Source organism: Callorhinchus milii, unplaced genomic scaffold (assembly GCF_018977255.1).
Source record: "Callorhinchus milii isolate IMCB2004 unplaced genomic scaffold, IMCB_Cmil_1.0 Scaffold1, whole genome shotgun sequence".
Classification (NCBI taxonomy): domain Eukaryota; kingdom Metazoa; phylum Chordata; class Chondrichthyes; order Chimaeriformes; family Callorhinchidae; genus Callorhinchus; species Callorhinchus milii.
In genome coordinates this window covers 87,723,756-87,746,836 of record NW_024704742.1, presented here as the reverse complement: position 1 = coordinate 87,746,836, position 23,081 = coordinate 87,723,756, and the positions used below count along the sequence as shown (strand labels likewise).

The following is a 23,081-nucleotide window of genomic DNA, read 5'->3' as shown; positions in this document are numbered from 1 at the left end:
ACAAGTCTAGGACAAGAGTTTCAAACTCATCTGGCCTCAAGTGTCATTTAAGTCACTATTCACTTGGTGGGCTGAACCACAATAAAGTTGCAGCTCATGTACTCTCACGCACTAGGCTCCGCGATCCCATCACTCCCACTCTCCTGACTCCACTGGCTCCCATCCCCCAGAGGATTGAGTTCAAGAACCTCGTCCTCATCTTTAAGGCCATCCATACCTTGCCCCCTCCTACCTCTCTGACCTGCTGACTCCCTACCAACCTGCCCGCTCCCTCCGCTCATCAGGCTCCGGCCTGCTCCATGTCTCCCGCACGACCATCAGTGGCCGGGCTTTCAGCCTCTCTGCCCCCACACTCTGGAACTCCATTCCACGGTCCCTTCGCCTCGCTTCCTCCCTTGCCTCCTTCAAGGCCGGTCTCAAGACCCTTCTCTTTGACCGTGCCTTTGGTCTCCCTCCCACCTCTCTGCCTTCCCTCACCCTTACACCACCCCTCCCCCATACTCGGGCCCCGACACCTGACTTTTCAGTGCTTTGGGATGTCCTCCCAACGTGAAAGATGCTCTATAAATGTAATTTTGTTGTTGCATAATACTGTACTTAAGTAAAAGAAAGTTGTAATACGACTTCACAATTCTACTCAATGCAGTTGTGTGCGCAGTTATTATGTATACATGAGCACTCTAATTGGCTATTCTTACTAACACTGTGAACTGGCAATGACTTAATGAGAATGTCACTCATGCAATGCGATTTTAGAAACTAATGGTGTGGGCTGCTAAACATCACCTCACGGGCTGTCAGCGACTGCATGTTTGACACCCCTGGTACAGGTCAATAGAGGAATAGAGAACACATATTCCAAAATTGTTACAGGAGCCATAGTTTAATCAAAAAGCAATAGGGTTACAGTGTACTTCTGGCTGACAAGTTTAGCATTGCTGTTGAATAACTGAACTCCATAGCCTTAACTACCTTTAGGAAAGGAAGTCATTCACTACTCGACACTAGAATTTGTTAAGGATTCAAATAGTTAATATTCTTCTGTATATAATGAAACACAACAACAGAGAAATACTGCACTTGTTATAATCTACATTGTATGCAAGCGGCTATTTCATTGGCAAAGGGATAACAGCAGTTAAGAACGGAACTTAAATGACATGTTTCACTAGAAAGAGGGCCAAAGCTAACAGGAATCAAAGAATAGAGATGGTGCAGTGTGAGGAATTAAGAATCCAACAACTCACCACATAAACTTTCATCACTCCCATCAGTACAGTCATCATCTCCATCACATCTCCACTGTAAAGCGATGCAGTGTCCACTTCTGCACTGAAACTGAGTTATGTCACAAGACCCTGCGAATGAAAAGAAGTCATTAGCAGGATTAAGAGCAGAAAAGCAACAGTTTCATTTGATGCTTCAGTTTACACCCTACCAAAAAGCAGACTTTAGTTAAAGTTAGATGTAAAGAGGGACAGATATAAGTAATACACACTTCAATTTATTGTTTAGCTTAAAGATATCCTTGGGAGCATAGTTTTCCACACTTACATTTTTTTAAGAAATATTTTGCTGAATACAAAGTATTCAATAGCTCTGCATTCCTAACTATCATATAACTATCAGCTCCAGCTTCACAAGAGTACAGCTCCTACTCAGTGCTATAGTGGAAATCTATTTCGAAATCCAACTGATATTGTTAAAGAATAGGGGTGGAAGAAAAGGGAGGAAAGAAACAAGAGATGGTGTCAGAAGGATACTGGAACCGCATTTAAAAAGCTTGCAATACGTGCATTTATTTTTTTTCTATTTGAATTATGCAGAACAACGTGCAATACAAACTGTCCACGTACAATGAGAACAATTTATTGAAGTGGACACAATGCAGGCTTGGAGCTAGGTTGCTCTAATTGAATGACCCAGATTATGCGATTCATGCAATATTTAACACATTAGGTCTCGGTGTTGAAATCTTTCATTGAATGGATAATTGCAGCAAGTCATGTTAGCAGTTAGACCATGCACTTTACCGCATGTACCTAAGAGTCTTACACAAAACAAACCTATTGTTTGATACGTGTTGAGCTCGCGGAATCCAATGCATATTTATTGGCAGCTCCAAATAGATCCATCACTTTAAGGTGCAAATCATTGTGCATTCTCGCTGAGCAATTTTTATTGCTCAAAAAAAACCCTCACATTAACATAAGAGAATCCAAGTGAAGCAGTTTGCACACGAGCCCAGGATTAAGAAAGTCACTTACCGTACACGCAGTTGTTGAAATATAAACATGCAGCCAACAAGAATAGCAAAGGGACTCGAAAAGGTATCATTTCACAGCTCTGATGGAAGCAGATGTCCTAAATCTGCTTACTTGTCGAGATCCCTTTTCATTGAACTGAGAGTTACAGCCAGCTGCAGCAGCAACGCGATTTTATACCAGTGTAAGCAATCATAGCACAACTAGCTGCCGGTGTGAACATACCAACTCAATTACCTTGTTAAATAACTGCATGGTGAACGCCTATCAGTCAGGTCACCTACATTACTGCTTGCAGACCGTCCACAGAAGGCTGAGTACCTGATACGATTACTGTGTTCATTGTTGGTCAGTTCATTTTCACTGCAGATTGCAATGGGGTGTTTATTTTTTTTTTTAACAATGCTTATGGTTGAAGGTTCACCGAAAGAGACTGACTCCAATGATGTACAACTTGATGCTGTGATGGGAGGAAAACAAGATGGGTATTTTGGAAAGATGAGATCAAATAAGTGGAGGGACTTTCTACATACAAGTGATCTCTTGTGATTTCTTTTCAATTTACAATGTTGGTTGAACTTAAGATATTGCAAAGTAAGTGGAACTGATGAAAGTTTTGAGTCTTTATCCGCCTGAATATTATCAGCTGGTTGTTCTATAAATGCATTTACAGAGCATTTCCTGAGCAAAATGAAAATCAGGTCTATATGAACGTAAGGATGTGCCTGTTTATATAGAAATATGATACATTCAATGTCAATACAAAAGTATTAAAAAAAATTGGTCATTTCAATCCACGACTGTTTGTGGGACACTGCTGTGCGGAATTGGCTGCCGCGTTTCGCCCACAAATATACAGTCAATTCACTTTACAGTCTATTTTATGAAGCACTTTGAGACGTCTAGACGTGAAAAGTGCTATATTAAATGCAAGGATTATTATTATTAATACTCTAACAGACTGAAAGTCATACTTTCTCATATATTGCTGTTAATTTAAATAAATCTTGGTTCAATTTCCCACTCTTGATATTGACATAACAAATTCATCCACACATTATAATTTATCACCATACACCAAACTATATGGGGAGGTGCTGTAAATAAGGGAAGTGTTGCCGAACACATAACATGTTCCCTTCTATTCTGCCACAGCCAAGTGTCACTTGAGAGATTCAAGCTCCGCATTTGGTCTTTGAACTCACAGGCTAAGATGGCACTCAAATGTGGTGCAGGGTGTATTGTCAGAGGATCTGTCCTTCAGATGACTTATTAACTAAAGTCCCATCTATCTGTTCAGGTGGATGTGAAAGATCTTGTGGCGCTACTTGAAAAAGAGAAGGGAATTTTTCCTGGTGTTCTGGCTGGTAATCCCCCAGATAAAATTGGTTATTCACTTTGTGGGTGTTTGTAGGACATTGCTGTGCACAAATTGGCCTCTGCCTTTTTCTACAAAATACATTCCTCAGAAATGTAAGGTGCTCTGAGATGTACTCAACATCATACATCAACTGTTATTATTATGATGATGATATTATTATCACTTGCAGCTAAGAAGATGATAGGTATATTAGGCAAGTTTGTGTGTAAAAATTTCAGTCTTCTCAAAATTGTTTTCAATTACACTTTAGAAATATGTGGCATGCAAACAGTGTTTTTATTTGTTTTGAGAAGTTAGTTATTTTTTGCCACCGAATATAATACAGGTCATGATATTTCTGTATTTGAAACAAGTGTGTGAGGGAGATTAGCTTCAAATATTGTACCATTATATCTGAGAAAGAATTAGATATATCATTATTATCTCAACAGTACAGTGAGTTATATTTCACCCACAAAGTCAATACAGTCAATTCACTTTACTGTATATTCTGTGAAGCCCGTTTCAGATGTCTCAATGACATGATAAAGTGCTATATCAAATGCAAGGATTATTATTGTATTATTATAAGCCTTAGGAACATTTAGCCACAAAAGAGCTACAGTCAGCCACATGTCACATATGAATCATATTCATGAGTTTTGGTAATATTCACCCATTATGTTAAAATTAATTACTTTTAATTAAATGAGTGTTAACAGTTCATCACATTTCTCTGTGGGTTGGTTGCAATGCAGCCAAGAAGCACTTGAACACTAACTGAGTCATTGATTGCTGTGTGATGAATTTACAGCGTTTTATGAATATTTTATTGTGTCATGTATTGTACAGACGTGCTTTTGAAAGCAGCTTTGCCCAAATGCAGATTTACCCTTCTGCTAGTATAACCGCTCTCTTTCACGTGCAGACTGGCCAGATCAGCACCTTTTGTCAATTCACTTCATAGTATATTCTGCGAAGAGCTTGGAGACGTCTCAAAGATGTGATAAGGCAAGGATTATTATTATGATGGGGGATTGTTGGCCAGGACACCAGGAAAGAGAAACTCCCTCAGGAGATAGAAAGGCTGCTGTTGAAATACCCCACCCTTACTCTCTGTACTCACAAAGCTCCAACGGCTGTCTAACCTTCAACACATAATTTTCAGGACCTTCAACCTCCTATTCAAACACACTCCAGCCTGTGCGCTATTTTCCAGTCTGCCCCATGCTCCTTGGGTTTTAAATAGCTAAAAGATGTCTCAGATTTTGTTTTGGTCAGCAGAAACCCATCACCATGCTTAAGAGTATCCAAACCAAGTTGATATTTCCATGCATCCCACCTACACATGGAAATCTCAGAGAAAGATTGTTGGAATGGAATGCGCACTCTCTCTCTGGAGGGACGCATCCTGCTTATCTAATTCCAGAAAGTATTAGGCACAGGTAACCAAGAGCCAAGACTTGGGGACTCCAGAGTGTGTGTTGGGCTGTCTCAGATACAGTGCTGCAATTTGTCAGAAAGTCAGTTACTCAGTGGTTAATTTTTAACTGCATTTGAAATTCAGAAAGTGGACAGATGTATCGCACAACCCATTTTAGTACTGTTTTCAGAAGGTGAACAGTCCAGATTTGACAAGTATAGTGGCAATTAATTATTCTTTAATAATGTAGAGAGTGTTCCTCTTGCAGCTACTGTTCAGCTTCAATCAGAAATTCAGAAATCATCTTCCCTCATTAATTTATGAACTGTCACCACACTTACATATTTTGTGAAACCAGTTGTTCATATAGTGAATGAATGTTGTTATATTTTTAATATATTTTTTAATCTCTCAGTTATCAGTTATTTCTTTCCATTGCAGATCCTTTACAACTCACACACTGCACACCCAGCTCATTAAGATCCTCTTCCCAGGCTCAATATTACCTTTATTACATTGGTTTTCTATTCCTCATGGACCTGCAAGGCCTCATTTAAAGATAATCTAACTTTTTTNATTAATAATAATCCTTGGCTTATGTCATTGAGATGTCTCAAAGCGCTTCACAGGATATACTATAAAGTGGATTGACTATTTTGTAGGTGAAAGAAAACGCTTTTGGTCACATTAAAATTTGCATTTGATATAGCCCCTACTCACATCATCAAAACACCTCAGTGTTTTCCAGGATGTGCTGCAAAGTGTAGTGAACATGGAGGCAAATTCTGCAGCCAGTTTGCACACAGCAATGTTGCAAAAATAGCCATGGAGTAAATATCCAATTTTATTTGGAATATTGTTGGCCAGGACAAGAGGAAAAACTCCTTTCTCTTTCTGAATTGTGCCATGGGGTCTTTGACGTTCATCTGTCCTTAATTTAGAGTGTGGTGGACTGTCTGCAGAAGTAATCAAAGTGAATGGTCCATTTTGTAAGCTAGGAATAGGGGGTGGGAGGGTGGGGAAAGCAAGTGTTCTCATTAGTAAAGAATTAAAATGAAATCTAAAAATATTTTACAGTTAGACTGACAGGTTTCATTGTAGACTGAGAGTCTGTACATTTAAATAACATTCCTTCCCCTTCTGCTCTACCAATGATTAAACATTACTTGTGGCTGGGAAGGTGGGCAGGCAACCTAGTGCCCAGCCTCTGTCAACACTGATCCTAAACAACAACTTGCAATTGTACAATGCCCCTCACACAAGATAGTGTCCCAGAGCGCTTGACAGTGGCAGAGCACAACGCCAAACCGGAGGGAGTTGACCATAGGCACAGTCAAAGAGGAAGGTCCTCAGGCATGATCTAAAGATGGAGAAGGAAGGGGAAAGGCAGAGGGATAGAGAAAAATTATTCCAGAATTTCAGGGCCTAGTGGCTGCAAGTTCGGCCACCGATGGTGGAATGGAGGCCATGAGGGACAATCAGGAGGTTGGAGAAAAGTCGAACGGAGACCGGAGAAGATGCCACTCGAAAAGTTGAGTTGGGATGTGATGAACGCATGGATGAAGGTTTCTGCTGCATCTTGGGTAACGTATGGTCGGAGGCTGGCACTGTGGCAGAGGAGGGTGATCCTAGTCAGGGACCGGATGTGGGGAAGGAAGGACAAACCCGACTCCTAGGTTGTGCACAGTTTTGGTGAGTCTGAGAGATAGACCGGGGAGGTTGAAGAGGTCAGAGTCGCAGGACAGAAGACATTGATGGGAGCCAGAGTGTGGCTTCCGGCTTGTCAACATTTAGTCCACCTTTCCATCTCACTATCTCTGTTGCGATTTGACAGCCCAGTGCTGTTTGTTGACGTCAAAATAAATGTTAATGGAGACATTTACATTTATTATTCACAATATAGTCAATTCACTTTACAGTATATGCTGTGAAGTGATTTGAAACATCTCAAAGATGTGATAAGGCACAATGTCAAATGCAAGGATTATTAATATTACAGTATATCTTGTGAAGTGTTTTGAGACTTCTCAATGACTTGATAAGGCACAATATCAAATGAAAGAATTATAATTATATTCAATCATTTTCATTGTTGCATCCTAGAATTGAATGGCCTTTCTACAACTTCCATACTGTAAATCCATTTAATTTGGAGCCCTATTTTTGGCCCCAACTCTTGCTTTGCGGCCCACTATTTTCACCCAATAGTAGCACTCGTCAATCCCATTGAAGGTCATTTTTAATTTATTTTTTCACGGCCCATTTAATTCTGCATAAAAATTTCTGCATAATATACAAAATGACATGGCCCATGAAAAATACTGGCTTGCAGTATTAGTTTATATCCAAAAATAATTTTGTAATAATTTACTCCAAATGGCCTTTAGCCACTGAATGGAGAGAGTGGATGTTTTTCCCTCTGCAAAAAAAATGCTTTTATACAAAGCTTTGTTTTTAAAAATATGTATAATTTATAATAATCCTTACAAGTGGTGGAGCACTTTTTATGTCAGGAGGAAGTCTTAAAGTGTTTCACAGGATAAATGGTAATACCTTTATAAATCATACAATTGATGAAATTGTACATGCATCTGAGTCCCATTCTGTATCCTACCAAACACCACTTAATTTATTTGCATTAGTCATTATCTTTCTACTTCTATCTTATACTAATAAAACGACAATGTCTATCTGCGCTTCAAATAGGATCTCAATAACCGATTAACACAGAGACTGATTTATACCTCATCGGAAAGGTCTTGATACTGGGAGTAACATGGGCATATTTGCTTTTGGGTATCTCCTATCATTCATGAATTATTTTCAGTTTTGTGTTTTTGCTGCAGTTACACCTAGTGGCCACCAAGTCAAAGTGACGCTGTTGCATCATGCATCACTGTGTACATACCTTATCAACACACTGCAGTCATACCTGGTGGGCACGCCAGCTGACTGTGGCGCTGTGGCATCCTGCGTCACAGAGCACACACGTAGCCAAGCGGTTGGATCACAATAAAGAACATAGACGAAGCTAAGCCGCGGTAACCACAACAAAATTACATTATTAAAACGCAGTGTCCGCCCAAAAGAAATCTATACTCCAAGACGAGCATCAAGATGAAATGCCTGTCTGCATTCCATATTGGATCCTTTGGTTGCAAGCGAAGCAGCAATGGAAACAGCTAGTATTTTCAAATCATCTCCTAACTACTAACCCTGCTACCGCACTTACCGGTTGCATTGATTCGCAGGAAATGAAGTTCTGATCCGTCGATGGATGTGCACTTACTGACTGCATTGAAGTACACATGCAGTGTAGATTGATTAAATCAGATTTTATACTACTTATGCAAGTTTGTCTGTAACTCATACTTTATGCAAGTCACATTAAATATTATGGTCCTGACGTATACAAATTTTACTGTACTGTAAAGTGGAGTTTGTGTGGGTGAATGCAGCAGCCAATTTGCCACAGTAATTGTCCCACAAACTCCAGTGAAGTGAATGACTAATTTTAGCTGGGGGATTGTTGGCCACGATACAGGGAGAAGCTCCCTTCTCTTGAGTAGGGCCGTTGGATCTTTACCATCCACCTGAACAGATTAACGGGGCATCAATTAAAGTCTCATCCGAAGAATGGCACCTCCCAGCAAACCCCAGCATTGCAGTGGAATATCAGCCAATGCAATGACTTCCAAACTCCGACATGGGTCTGGAACTCATTGAGGTGAGAGTTTTACCAGCTGAGCCAAGCTGACTCACTCTCAATCTGTTCATAAAGGGAGGTAAAGAACATTGGGAATCCTAGATACCAGAAATCATCAGGTTCCAACAGGTACTACTTATTGTTCATTTGCTACTTCATTGTGTGCCGAGGGCAGTTCTTGGTAATTTTAATTGCTCCCCCTCCCCCTGGAAACACTGCTGAATGTTCCTTGATGAATGATCATAATACACACTGCCCTTGCTCCTATAACATGGTGTACAATACTATTGGGAACTTAGTGTGTTTGCCTCACTCAAGGTATCCAATACAATATTCAGTGTGAGATTTTAATGAACACGTTTAATTATGCAGGGTTAATCTCAGCTATTGTGCTTAAGTAAATAGAGGTGGAAAGAACTTGCATTTTTACAATGCCAGACCATCTGTGCATTGTGCAGTAACCTGGATCTCTGTGGTTAAACATTCTAAACAAATGAATGTGGAAAATAAATTCTTGTTAGTTAAATCAATTTTCCCACCTTTTGGCTGAAATCAGAAATACGCACTAGTGTCAAATAAGAATTGCTTTGTAGAGCAGCAACTCCAAGCTGCAGACAATTTTCAGGTCATAACTAGAATAGGACAAATTTGTCTGGTGCTCTTTCGTCAATTCTGAGAAGGTATTTGTGGGAAGAGTTTCTTGCTTTTAGTGTTTTAAGCTCTCTGGGACACTACCCTGAGTGAGGGGCGCTATAGAAATGCAAGTTGTTGTTGTTAGTGCAGCACATGATCACACTGAAACATATCAAAAGTACTTTCGAGTGAATATTTGTAAGTGACAGAGCAACCAAGTTGCACACAGCAATATCTGACGAACAACGATGGATAAATTACTATTGGGAGGATTGTTGGTCAGGACACTCGGAGAAACTCCCTTTGCTTTTCAAAGGATGCCACAGGATCTTTTAATATCCACCTGAACAGAGTTCAGGGCAATGTTGATCTTGCAGTAGTTTCAGTACATCTACCACAATTTGATTCTATATAAAAAAAGTAACAATTAAACAGTCAAGATACTTTAAAACTGAATTTTTATTTTATTTATTTCTCTTCAACATCATCACGATGAAAGACTGGATTCTCAAAGCTCATGCTCTGGTGTGTCCTACTTCGCCAGCTTCGCCATTTCAGATAGCCAGCTACACCAACTATTGCCACTAACACTGAAATACAGGGGAAAGACTGGTCAGAAGGACTTAGTAAATCCTTGCATTTGTCAAGGAATAACTGACTAACTTAAGCTCGAGTTCCTTAACAAAAGCAGTTATGCTTTCAATGAAACAAAATTATGTTGACATCAGAAAAATAAAGTTTTCTATGAACTGTACTTACTCATGATAAAGACAACCCAGCCAGCAACAGTAGAATTTCCTGATTTATGAACTGAAGCACCTGGATTCAAATCTGGAAATAAAATGTATTTTTTTGCAATTTATTGATAGATTCTCAGTGTCATGACATTTCAAAGTGCTTCATACAGCTAAAGGAAGCCTGAACTTTGTGGAGAGTTGGGGAGGAAAAAGAAAGGGAGAAAATAAAAGCAGTTGTAAAGTATTAAGGTGGGAAAGGAAACTGCTTAGCACAGGGAGCAACCAGGGTACAAAGGGTAGGGGAGTTGGTGAGTATTTGAAAGCAAGGAGAAAGATCTCGAGTTGTATTTTCTGAAGGAAAAGAAAACAATATAAAGCTACATCACCTCATTTATGAAAGAATTTTTCCAATGAAAAAACTATGGCAATTAAATTGTTTAAAAGGAGACGATAAACTTGCATGGTCTGGAAGAAGTCTCTTGGTGAAAGTGGTCATGGAGTGGAAAAAGTTAGTGTAAATGTTTTTTTGTCTTAATTACTGCTGCTGATCAGTGATTATTATATTACCTCTGGAATTGGGCAAAACGGTCGGAAGTGTTCTTTGGAAATTGGAAGCGAGTTCAGTTGAAGTCCCTTCAGAAATTGAAATTGCTGTAGTTTGTCCAGTAGTGTTTATCGATGCAGCAGTATAGTGTATAGATGCTGAAAAAATGAAATGTAACTTAGTTGCTGGATGAATAGACTTGACTAAGACTTGAGGTTAAATAATTTGAGACTTATATGCTTTGTATACTTCTGGATTGTGTTAACTTTGTAAGACCAGCAGGAGCCAAAGTCATTGCTTTTGATACTGAAAATAAAGAAAAATAACTTAACACCTTCCGTCGATTGACTAGAGTAAACATTTAGAGGAAGACAATTTAACTAAAATGCTTTTTTTAAAAAAAAAGTTCAACCAGTCTAGTCACCATTATAGAGCTGCATAATAATTCAATTCATTTTGGCTCTGATGGAACTAAACATTCAGATTTTCAAAATGCTGGGCATTTGCTTATACAATTCGCTTTATTCCATTTTAGTATGCCCACACCTCTTCAGCTCTACAATCTGCACAATGCTTCCTAAAATCACTGATGCTAGAAATTCAGAAACTATAGTCAAAAGATGTTGCTCAGTATTAAATACAAGTTGCTGCGCCAAACCTATGGACGACCAATCGTAGAAACCTGGTTGAGAGCAGGAATGTACAATGCCCCTGCCTCATCTCCCCACTATCAGAAGACAAGCTTTCAGCCATTCAGCCCTTGTTCTCTGGAACTCCATCCCAGAGTCCTTCTGCAATGCCAGAGATCTACAGGACCATCACACATCTGACTAGGTAGAGAAACATCTGCATCCAGTTATCTTCAAATGGCCCATTTTATTAGCTTGATAATTATTCAGCATAATGTAATATGCAAAACATTTTCTATAAAGTTTGGCATCAGTACAGTTGTAATAATAATCCCTCCAAAACCAAAAACAATAATAAATTGGTCATTTTCAATCCACGACTGTTTGTGGGACATTGCCGTGCACAATTGGCTGCCGCGTTTGCCCACAAATATACAGTCAATTCACTTTACAGTGTGTTCTGTGAAGCGCTTTGGGACGTCCTCCCGACGTGAAAAGCGCTATATCAAATGCAAGGATTATTATTATTACGTTGGTAGCATTTTAACTTCCAATACTTAAACAGTCCTAAAAATGTCATCGTGGGATAAATAGAATTTCTAGTTCAATATGCCAAAGCAAAGACTCACCGACAAATATCCCTTCAATACACCTTCAGATTAAGTAATTTCTCTGTACAGTTAGCTAAAAATTTTGCCTACCAGTTCTACATTGTAGTCCATTGTACAACTCCATTCCAGACGGACACACACAGACATATTTTGCTGAAAGACCATTAGACAAAGGAGCGGGGAGACAGAAGTATTCACAGCTTCCATTCTTAAAATTGGTGCACCCGTTTTTGCCTGTGAATAAAACATTGAGGATTGACATACCTCACATACAAATTCCATCCAATGTAACAATCAGGATGATTCTCACGAGAAGCAAAAATTCCCCATTGTTGAATTCCTTACCAGATAGTTGAACCTGCTCATGAAAAACAATGATGTCCTGAGGTTCGTTCAGGTTGGAGGCTAAAATCAACACATCGTCTCCTGTAAACTTGTTGCTTGCATAGATAGCTTTACTCTCCTCATCAATCCAGAAGGCACGATCCTAGGAGAAGACCATTTTAAAGTTTATTCCAGGAAAATGCTGATAAGCAAATGCTCTCCAAGAAAGATTCCCTTGTGCAACTACAAACATTGTGTCCCCAGTTCAAGTTCAGTTAAGCTAAAAGCAGCACAAATAATGGATGCAAGCCATATTCTTCCAAACTCTGCCGAGATATGAATGTAGAGTTAACGAGACTTGATTTACCAACATATTAATGCTTCTCAACCACCTCATAAATTCTTCAGTCACATTGGTACATCTGATGGCTACAGGACTATAGCTTGAAATTGGATGCTGATATAACCAAGTTAAACATCATCTTCATAAGAAATACTTTCAGTCACATGTTTTGGAAAGTTACGCCTTACCTCAAACAACGAGACAGCAGAAGGATGAGCAAGGAATTGTGGAGAATGGAGCACTGTTCTTCTATCTTGACCATCTAGGCCCACACTAGACAAGGTGTGCAGTTTTGAGTCAACCCAATACAGGCGGCTTTTCACATAATCTGGAGGCAAAGTATGAATCATTTCAAAACCAAACACCAGTAATTGAAGATTCAAACTTGTTTAAAAAAATCTACTCTACTTACCTAGTGCGATGCCATTTGGCCATTGAATTTTTTTGTTAACTAAGAGCTGGCGATCACCACCATTCAAGCCTGCTTTTTCAATTGCTGCTGGCTCACCCCAGTCTGACCAATAAATAAACCTTTAAGACAAAAAANGTTCAAATTACAAATGACCTTTGAACACAACGTTGTTTTATCACCTACAATTGCATACATCACTTTAATCTACAATACTAATTAGTTAGTTATTACACAAAGCACTTTGAGATGGCCCTTTGTCATAAAAAGTGCTAAATCAAACATGGTGACAATAGCTATTGCATTACTACAAAAACATCTTTGTAGATTAACAGTTTTGTTGCTGCATATAGAGAGACTATTCAATTTCACAACTTAGTTTAAATGCAAACAATTCAGTGGGAGGCACCAATGCATAAGTAAAAGTTCCATACAAACTTCTTAGTAAATGTATAATAAAAATTCCATACAAACCTCACAGCACCCTTCATAGGACAAAGCCCTGGAGCACTTAAAGATTTCGTTGAATTTAACCAACAAATTCCTGAAGAAAGGGAACTCTAATCCCAGGAGAAACTAACCCATTTCAGAACTTTGACATGATCTTTCAACCATTTTAATTGATAGGGAAGCTGACAGAGCTGGCAAAGGTGAGGTTTGTAAGCCACTGCAAACAGACTGAAAATCTCTATTGCAAAATTAATTAGACACATTGAACTTGGTTGACCTCCCATTGTATCCCTATCATCTCCTTGCATTCATACAACTATCAGCTGGAATATAGTAGACCAAAGCTAATGCAGCCACATTTAACCTGACAAGAGACATTTTGTATGCCTTGAAACAGACCCTCACTTTGCCTTGCCCTACAGGCCGAATACACTGCTTAGATTTGCTGCAAATAGCACAAGTGGCTGAATAATTAGCAGTTCAATTAGCAGAGGATCAGTCCTTAGACCTTCACTGCAGTCATCCCACAACCAAAACTTTGCATTCGTTTATTGGATAGATTTTCTAACAAAATGTTCAACTGTAAAAGTCATTTCTTGGAATTACATCAAAATGACAGTTAATAAGTACCCGGTTATTGGATCAACTGCTACTGAAGCTGGTTCTCTTAGATCGGTGCCAATGAGCATCATCTTTTTGGTTCCATCGAAAGTAGCCAGAGATATGGTTTTGGTGCCACGATCAGTCCAGTAGATGTGTTTGTAGACCCAGTCCACGGCAATTCCGACAGGCATTTCAACGTCGACAAGTCTGGAAATGCTGACTTCACCTTCCCGTTTATCCATGGACACACTGTAAAGTGGTTTCAGTGGTTAGGTACCATTCCCTTCACAGGACCACTTGCTTCATGGCAGTTTGCTATGTGCAAATAGGCTGTTGATTTAGGCTATTAAATAGAATTTTTTTACAGCAACTCCTGTGAAGTACTTCAATATGTCCTCCCAACAGGAAAGGTACTATATCAGAAAGTAATTATTTATAGTTCAGTCAACATCAAGCTTTTCCATATCTTTCACCCAGCTACTTAAAGCTTCAACAGACCACAGCTAGAATTAATGTGGGCCAGACACCTGCAAATAATCTGATAATTTCACAAGGTGTACGGAATGACTATCAACAGTGGATTTTAGTAAGACTAGGTATTCCATTTTCCATACTTTAAGGTTATATAAATATTTACGTGGAGGATTTTTGAAAAGTGGAATTTGAACAAAAATAAAAATGTAACATTTATAATGGAAGAAAACCACTTGGCATTGAAGTTTATAATAGCATTGCAGCTTTAAGACCATTAACAAAATAGTTTAGTTGAACTACTATGATGAAAACATTAAGGACAGAAAGTCAACACATCGGCCTCTCTCTCATTAGCAAGTTTCCCCATTAGCAACATTTGTCACAGGTTCCAAATGAATATATATCGACAATGATGCATTGAGAAAGGTTTATAAACAAATGCACAATTTCCCTTGCATTAATGCAGTATAGCATTGCAAGTAGTGAACAGTAAATTGGTGAGGCATCAAGTAATTAGGGCAGAATCAGGTTGTGATTTCTGTAACTAGCCAAAGACTGGAGGATTTTCAGAAGTGACAGCAACTGCCAGACATGACTGTGAATGATGGTTGTTCACAGAACTACCCAATGCAATGGATTCACCCATCATTCATTGAGTGATCAAATTAGTCTCTGCTGGCCAGGAAGCAAATTAGCAGCAGTAGTAAATATCTGGGATGGTTGGGAGAGAAGAGATGGAAAGAAAGTTGACCTGAATAGCAAGTTTCCAATTACTGTTGTGAAATTCTGTTAGTGTTGTGCTGAATGCACACTGTACAGTTGAGGCAAACCTAGTTATAGCTCAGCAATCATAACTTGAATTACCTGAAAATTGCCTGCTCTCCCAAGTCAGCCCAGAAGATCCTCTGGTCAGCAATGTCAGCATCTAATGCCACTACATTTCTCAGCTGCACAGCTACCTGGGTGTACTCTTTGTGGTGGAGTCCCAGTTTCCTGATATCATGGCGATTCGTGAAGATCAAAAAGGGCTCTTTTCCTATACAATACAATTTACAGATTAAGAAACCACTCTTGATTTAAGAAGCAGTCATATTGAAGAGATTTTTTTTCGGTCATGGAATGATTTAATTTCAAGGTGTGTTTTCAAAAGATCTTGACTATCAATTATTATTTATCAAAATGGTCAGGCAATCAAATTACAGCCACGCCATCCGAGTTTCCATATTGCCCCTTTGGGTTCCAAATAAGGAATCAGATGTGCAAAGATGGTAGGATAATTGATCTCGTAAAATGATCAAGCAAGCTGAAAGCATGCAGAATGCAAGATGATAATAATCCCTGCATTTGATATAGCACCTCATGTCTTCAAGACATCTCAAAGTGCTTCACAGAATAGATCTTAAAGTGAATTTTCTGTATATTTTGTGGGTGAAACGTGGCAGCCAGTTATGCACAGCATTGTCTCACAAACAGTTGTTGATGAGTGACCAATTTATTATTATTTTTTTGAAGGAATTATTACCACCGGAAAAGCAATCCACCAATCAACTAATAACCGGGTTCCTTATTGCCAGGTAAACAGAGGCGTGTGGAGTAAGAAAACTTGCCCAACATTTCGCCTGCCAGGCAAACCCAGGTTTCTCATTTGAGAGGTGAGTACTCTAACAACTAAGGATTGCTATATATATATATATATATATACACACACACAATATATAAAATATAATACAGAGGAGAAGCATGTATAGACAGGTGTGCTGGCCAATAATCTCCAGATACAAAAATCTGGACATTGACTCCCTTCATGGCTGTTTGTGGAACATCGCTGTGCACAAATTGGCTGTTGTGTACAAAGGTATAGGTCGTTATCCTACATGAAAGATTGATGCAAGTTGTCACTACTCACTGCACAGTAAACCCTGTAAAGTAATTTCAGACATTCCAATTACATGAAAATACACCAAATGCAAGGATTATGCAACTAGCAATTTACATATATATCCCTAATTGAGAATTAATAGTTAAATTCTTGATTTATTGTACTTAATCAGTACATTTTAGTTTGACCTATAAAAGCTGAATCTACTTTTAAAAGATCTGATGTTTTGCCTCTAGCAGTTCAAAATTTGAAAACACAAGTCATTTAACAAGTGCCTGAAATTGACAAGTATTCAGAATAAAATGCATAAATCTGATATGGCTAGTAGGTCTTAAAGGTAGTTTAGAAGGAAAATTTGAAAGGAATGAGAATGTGAAAGCTATGGTTGAAGAAAAAAAACAATGTATTTAAAAGAAAAGGGAATAGGAGGGGTGGGCCTTTTAGGATTTATTAAATTGCATGGAGGCAGAGGGTTCATCATGTCAAACCAGATGCGTCCCACTAAAGTTATAGGAGGCTCTATTAGCTGGCTTTGTACATTTGTATAACAACAACAAGTTGTATTTGTGTAGCGCCTTTCATGTTAGGATGTCCCAAAGCACTATAAGATGTATATATATATTTCTGATGTCACTAAGGGAGCTTGGATGACCAATTTTTAGCTGAAGTTGAAGGGAGTGTAGAAGTCGCATTGATTAATGCTAGATTCCAACCTCAAATCAACCAATCATAAAAATGATGGAAAAGTCAGTCGTGAACTATGCAAGATAGTTGTCCAACACCCATCAGCTTTACTTACCTACTGTCTTACAAACCCCATCAACTTGATCCATGTGATATCCTGCATGACATTCACATATATAGCTTCCTTTTCGGTTGGTGCAGATTTGACTGCAAATTTCAGGGGTTTGGCATTCATCAATATCTGCATAGAAAAGTTACAATATTTCTTCAGTGTACAAATTACCCGTTTTCTTTACACTACTGTATAAGAAACAGGATCAGTTAACTTGCCTTCACACATTTTGGTTTCAACCAATTCAAAGCCAGAAGGGCATTCACATTCATAACCAATGACCAGGTCCCTGCAGATGTCAGAGCAGCCACCATTGTTGTCCAAGCACTCGTTGACGTCTACAGAAAGGATAAAGCAAGCGAATCAATGAATTGGTCAAAGAATCCAACAGTCCCTTCGCCTCGCTCCCTCCCTTTTCAAGGCACATCTCAAAACTCTTCTTCGACCGCGTCTTTGGTCACCCTCCTACTCCTGCCCTCCCTGCCTCCCACCCCTCCTGATCGCAAACCCCTGCTCGGGTCCATATCCCTAACTGTCCAGCGCCTTGGGGTGTCCTCCCGACATGAAAGGTGCGATACAAATGTAATTTGTTGTTGTACATCAGTAAATGTTCAGTTTAAAAAGTAGGGGAAGGAAATAAGATTGTACACAAATCAAGTTCATTTGTTCTTTTGGAACCTTCCAAATCACTTACAACATTTCTTGAGTAGCTCATCACTCCAATCCTTGCAGTCCTGGTGTTGGTTGCATACTTGTGTCATATTTATACATTCTCCACTCAGACACTTGAAGTTAGCAGGTCCTGTGCACTTTGCAACAACTGAAAGGAAAAAAAAGTTTCTTTATGCTATGGAAACAACCACAAGATTAGTCACTAAAGCAATGCAATTGTATACTTACTCTGTCCACAGTTGACTTCGTCACTCCCATCTGTACAATCCCCAATTCCATTGCATTGCATGTTTCCAACAATGCAAATACCATCACCACACCTGAATTGATCAGGTCTGCACACTTGAGCTAAAATCAGACATTAAATTCAGTTAGAAATGGGGTCAGATTATAAATCAATTCATGAGCTGGTCACTTGCAATGCAGTTACAAACTTACCTTTCACACAGTCGACTTCATCACTCCCATCCGTACAATCCCCAATTCCATTGCATTGGTCACTTCCAACAATACAGCTGCCATCATTACACCTGAATTGATCAGGTCTACATGTTCGAGGAGCTGAAATCATGAGAGCATAGGCATTGAAGATTACAGAACAATTTAAGATATGTACTTGGAAATTTTGCTATAAACAGCCAGCCAATTAAACCATTATCATACAGAAGTATTGCAGCATACAGAGTTAATATTTCTGCAATTGGAATGGTCACATTTAAGTATGATCCAAATTTACCACTTGTACATTTGTCCATTAGACTGTTACTAAGCATTGGTGAGAGAAGTACTAAACAAGGGAAGATAATAATAATCCTTGCATTTGATATAGCGCTTTTCACGTCTTCTAGATGTCTCAAAGTGCTTTACAGAATAGACTGTGAAGTGAATTGACCGAATATTTGTGGGCAAAATGCAGCAGCCAATTGCATACAGCAGTGTCCCACAAACAGTCGTGGATTGAAAATGACCAATTTTTTTTTATTATTGTTGTTTTGTTTTGGAAGGATTATTATTAGGCGTGTGGAGTAAGGAAACTTGCCCAAGGTTTCGCCCGGCCTGGAATTGAACCCAGGTGTCTCTCTTGCAAGGCGAGTGCTCTAACCACTGAGCTACAGGACTCCACAATGCCTCTGCAGATCACAAGCATCAAGCACCATCTAGCTTAAGAGACTCTGGAATTCTGACAGTCAAAGGCTTACTATCCTTGTTGTAGCATGCTGTAGATGGAGAGTGCTGAGTAATCAGAGGTGCAGTCCTTTAGATGAGATGTTAAACTGACATTGTGCCTTCTTGATCCATGTCATTGAAAAGGTAAAGTTGCACGGGAACTCTCCCCAGAGACACTTACGGCTTGCTCAGGTTTGGAGTATTTTAAGCACAAGTTGGCAAAAGGCAACGCTTAGACACCCCAGAGGGTGCATTGGGGTTCTGATGTAGCTTAATGAGTTAAAACTGCAATAATTTGCCATCTCAAACACTGTTTCCTGCTGCTAGGATTACACTACCATCATGAATTTGATTTGCAGGATTAAGAGTAGTTGAATGAGAAGAATCTCTGCTCCTAATGAAAATTCAGATTAGTAATTCACCTCATAGCTGTTAGCACATGATACTTTGCAACATACAAGGCTCTATACAAAATATTTTCATGCTCATTGAACAGAAGCTTCCCATCAAGAAGAATCTGGGTGAACTTGAGCAGCGGTGAACCACAGCTATCAGAGCAGGGAGTGAACAGAGCACTTCTGGAAATATTAGGAGCATAGGATTGAAAAAACAAATTACTTACGGCAGTCAATTTCGTCAGTTCCATCCTTGCAATCGGTGTCACCATCACAGTACCATTGGCGGTGGATACATTCACCAGAATCACACTGCATTTGATTTGAAGAACATAACACAGGAGGGGGGAGTGTGTATCCACAGTGCCCTGGAGATTCGTCAGACTGATCAGTACAGTCAACATTGTTGTCACACACCCAGTTCACAGGGATACACTCAGAAGTGCTGCACTGAAATTCATGCGGGCCACACTGAGAATCAGCACAGCCTTGTTCATCACTTTCATCACCACAGTCGTCCTCCCCATTGCAGACGAAGGTCTTGGAAACACATCGACCACTGGAGCACGTGAACTCTACTGGACTGCAAGTAAAGCGACCTAACAGGAAGTGAAGAAAAAAAGAACTTTTTGTAAAAGGAAATTAAGACAGTGCCTTTAAACAAATAGGATTTAAATTAATTTGCAATACATCACAAGATTTGTTAATTAGTCATGCGCCTTACCAGAAGCAAGTCCAACTGATTCACAGGAACTCATTATAGTTAACTCTATATAAGTGTAGATAAGTTGCACTTGCAAAAGGCTTTGGGATACAATTCAAAACACATGAAGAAAAGTCCCTATTCACAAGTTCTTGATCTCAGCTGTGCTGTTGGGAGGTTGGTAATTTGAGTCAGCAACAGAAAAATACTAGTCTGCCAGATTGCAAACCCCATTGGTTTTCTAATGCCCTTCAGGGAAGGAAATGTGCCATCCTTGCCACTTGCATTCTGCCCTTTGAGGTTGATCAAGCAAGCCACCCAGCTGTAATAAATGCACCACAGAAGAGTATGTTCTCTTGCTACTGATTTACCAAAGAATCCGTAATTTGGAATCCTCCCCCTTTAACCTTCTGTTTCATCTTAATTATAACCCACATCAGTGTCTTCTTTCCACTGAACACTTGTGTACTTCCTACAAAACTACATGCAGTGTTCAACAGAGCCAAAAAATAAGGATTCCAAAATTGCAAGATATTGGTTTATTCCTTATTATCCCTGGATGTAAACCTGGAAGGTTTTAAATAGCAATGTCTACCTGCGCTTCTGCTTTTGAGAACCAGATGCACTATAGACAATTTAATTATAAATGTCTACTGATATTTTGCATGAGGAGGCTATTCTGGTGCATTACTCTAATTTTGTGTAACGCTGAACATAAGTAATTGTTCTAAATTTTGATGTCCAATTTTCTCTTTGATTGATTTTGCTCCAGCCTCCTCATGCTGGGGTATAGTTCCCCTCCAGTACCCTACCAAGATACCCATTCATTTGTGAACCTGGGCAGCGAGTATTGGAGGCCACTTCACTGTAGGTGTCCCAGTTGAGCTTGACTGCCACATCTGGAAACCTATAGGGGTTTAGGTTCCCCCATACAGCTCCAGCTGACTGAGCCGTCAGGGATTTGAACTAGCAAATCCCTGGTCTGTAATGTTTCTTAATGAAATGCAAAATTCTCCCTCTTTCCCAAACAATTAGATAAGCTGACATTTACACACGCTCATAGTGGGCGGGGGAGCAGAGGGAAAGAGGAGGAGAATGAAGGGCTTTATCCTGGGGCAGAGAAAATAGTTTCTTAACGTACCACAGTCTCTCTCGTCACTACCTGTTTCACAGTCTATCTCCCCATTACATTTCCAAGCAACTGGGATACACTGCAATGATCCAGGACCACAGCTGATCTCATTTATGGGACACTTCTTCATATCTGAAAGAGAATTATATCCAGGTTCCAGTTAGTGCTGCATCAATTCAGGAAGGAAACAGCAAAGTTGTTGTAAATAGCGAACAACCAACTTTTTAAAAAAATATAAGCTATGCCTTGTTAACAGTCATTAAAACATGCACATTTGGAGTTTAGATAAGTATTTGTTCAAACTGGGATGCCATTCTAAGCATGAAATCAACACAAAACAGCTTGAATCACACAGCAAATGCAAGATCTCAATTATTCACAGCCTTGGTATTAGACAACACTTCACATCAGCCAATTATGGTTCTCAGGAGTATCTGATATATACATTCTGCACCACTAGGCAATAGCTGAAACTCCAACCAAAACTACATTCGTAGATCACCACAATATTTGGCAGCTAGAATTATCTCATCTATTAGAGTTTGGGGTTGATAAACATTTACCCTCACTATCCATCAACATGCCAGATATACTACTGCTACCATTCAGTACTTAACTGAGTTAATAGCAGGTGTGCAATTGAAACCACAACAATAAAAGTCATAAGGGGCATTCAAAGATCAGGCACAAGAACATTAGCTACATGTTTAATAGCTTTGGGAATGATTGAAAAGATAAAAACTAAGCCAATTTAGTTTGAAGAAGTCATAAGTTTACACCTTAATCATTAAAAGTTTGGATAAGTTGGTTTGCTGAAACCAAAGATGCCTTAGACCTATCTAAAATACAAGATGCATCTCCATCAACTGTTATTTGCAGGTTCAAATGCAGGTATTATAATGTACTGTAACGTTTGCATTTCATAGAGTATTGTCATAACAAACATTTATATAGCACTCTTCACGCTGGGTAAAGCCTTGAAGTGCAAAGCAGAGGGTTAGACAACCACTGCAGAGCAGTGCATAACCTCTGGTAAAAACACTAAACAGGTTGACGACTAAATAGAACGAAGAAGTTTATCTCTCTCTCTCTCTCTCAAATCGTTCTCATAAGGCGGGAATAGTTCAAAATAGAACTTACGGCAGATTTCTGGACTTTCATCAGATCCATCAGCACAGTCAGTATTCCCATCACACTGCCACCTATCAGGCACACATTGGCCATTGTGGCACATGAAGTCTGATATTGTGCAGGTAGATTTAACTAAATGAAATAAGACACAAGTCTGTAAAACGAACATTCCAAATTGCCTTAAGACAATTGACTGCACAACAAAATAATGGCCGTGTTTATGAAATACACTGCTGCTGGAATAGGAAACCCAATAAGAACATCATAAACATAAACTCCTGAGCTGAGATCTTACCGTTTTCTTTCCTCAAAACTAGAATCTGGGTTTACAATGTTCCAACACCAGCCACAACTGGGACAGAGCAGACTGTTCCTAATGCAGAGTTATAGTGCACCCAGATTTGAGAACAGTAATAATAATCCTTGCATTTGACATAGTGCCTCATCATGTCTTCAAGAAGTTTCAAAGCACTTCAGATATACTGTAAAGACTGTATATTTGTGGGCGAAATGCGGCAGCCAATCGCCTACAAACAGTCGTGGATTGAGTCACCCAATTTTTTTTAAAAAGGATTATTTAAATATCAAGTATTGAAGTGGACACTTGGAAAGTTCCATTAAAAAACTCTTGTTAAAGGTCCTTCCCCGGACATGCTGACAAATTCAATCAAATCTCAGAATAGTTTATTTCAAAGA

The 23,081-nt window shown here is 39.2% G+C and overlaps 2 protein-coding genes across 2 annotated transcripts in view; both read right to left on the bottom strand.

Annotated features, from left to right (window-relative positions):
- LOC103178095 (low-density lipoprotein receptor-related protein 1-like) overlaps positions 1 to 8,016 on the bottom strand; it is a 43,861-nt gene extending 35,845 nt beyond the window's left edge. The window contains exons 1-2 of the mRNA XM_042346809.1: positions 7,980 to 8,016; positions 1,248 to 1,358 (exon numbers count right to left, since the gene is read on the bottom strand). Coding sequence (XP_042202743.1) covers positions 1,248 to 1,358; positions 7,980 to 8,016 — 148 coding nt within the window. The remainder of the gene's footprint in view (positions 1 to 1,247; positions 1,359 to 7,979) is intronic.
- Positions 8,017 to 10,658: 2,642 nt separating this feature from the next.
- LOC121852901 (very low-density lipoprotein receptor-like) lies at positions 10,659 to 23,038 on the bottom strand. Its single transcript, XM_042346803.1, is given in 17 exon segments — positions 10,659 to 10,825; positions 11,998 to 12,141; positions 12,253 to 12,394; positions 12,763 to 12,902; positions 12,987 to 13,105; positions 14,064 to 14,285; positions 15,375 to 15,546; positions 17,189 to 17,314; positions 17,404 to 17,523; positions 17,880 to 18,005; positions 18,086 to 18,205; positions 18,296 to 18,418; positions 19,647 to 20,018; positions 21,264 to 21,386; positions 22,395 to 22,424; positions 22,427 to 22,517; positions 23,012 to 23,038. Coding segments are annotated over 17 exon segments (2,364 nt in total).
- Between the last annotated feature and the right edge of the window lie 43 nt (positions 23,039 to 23,081).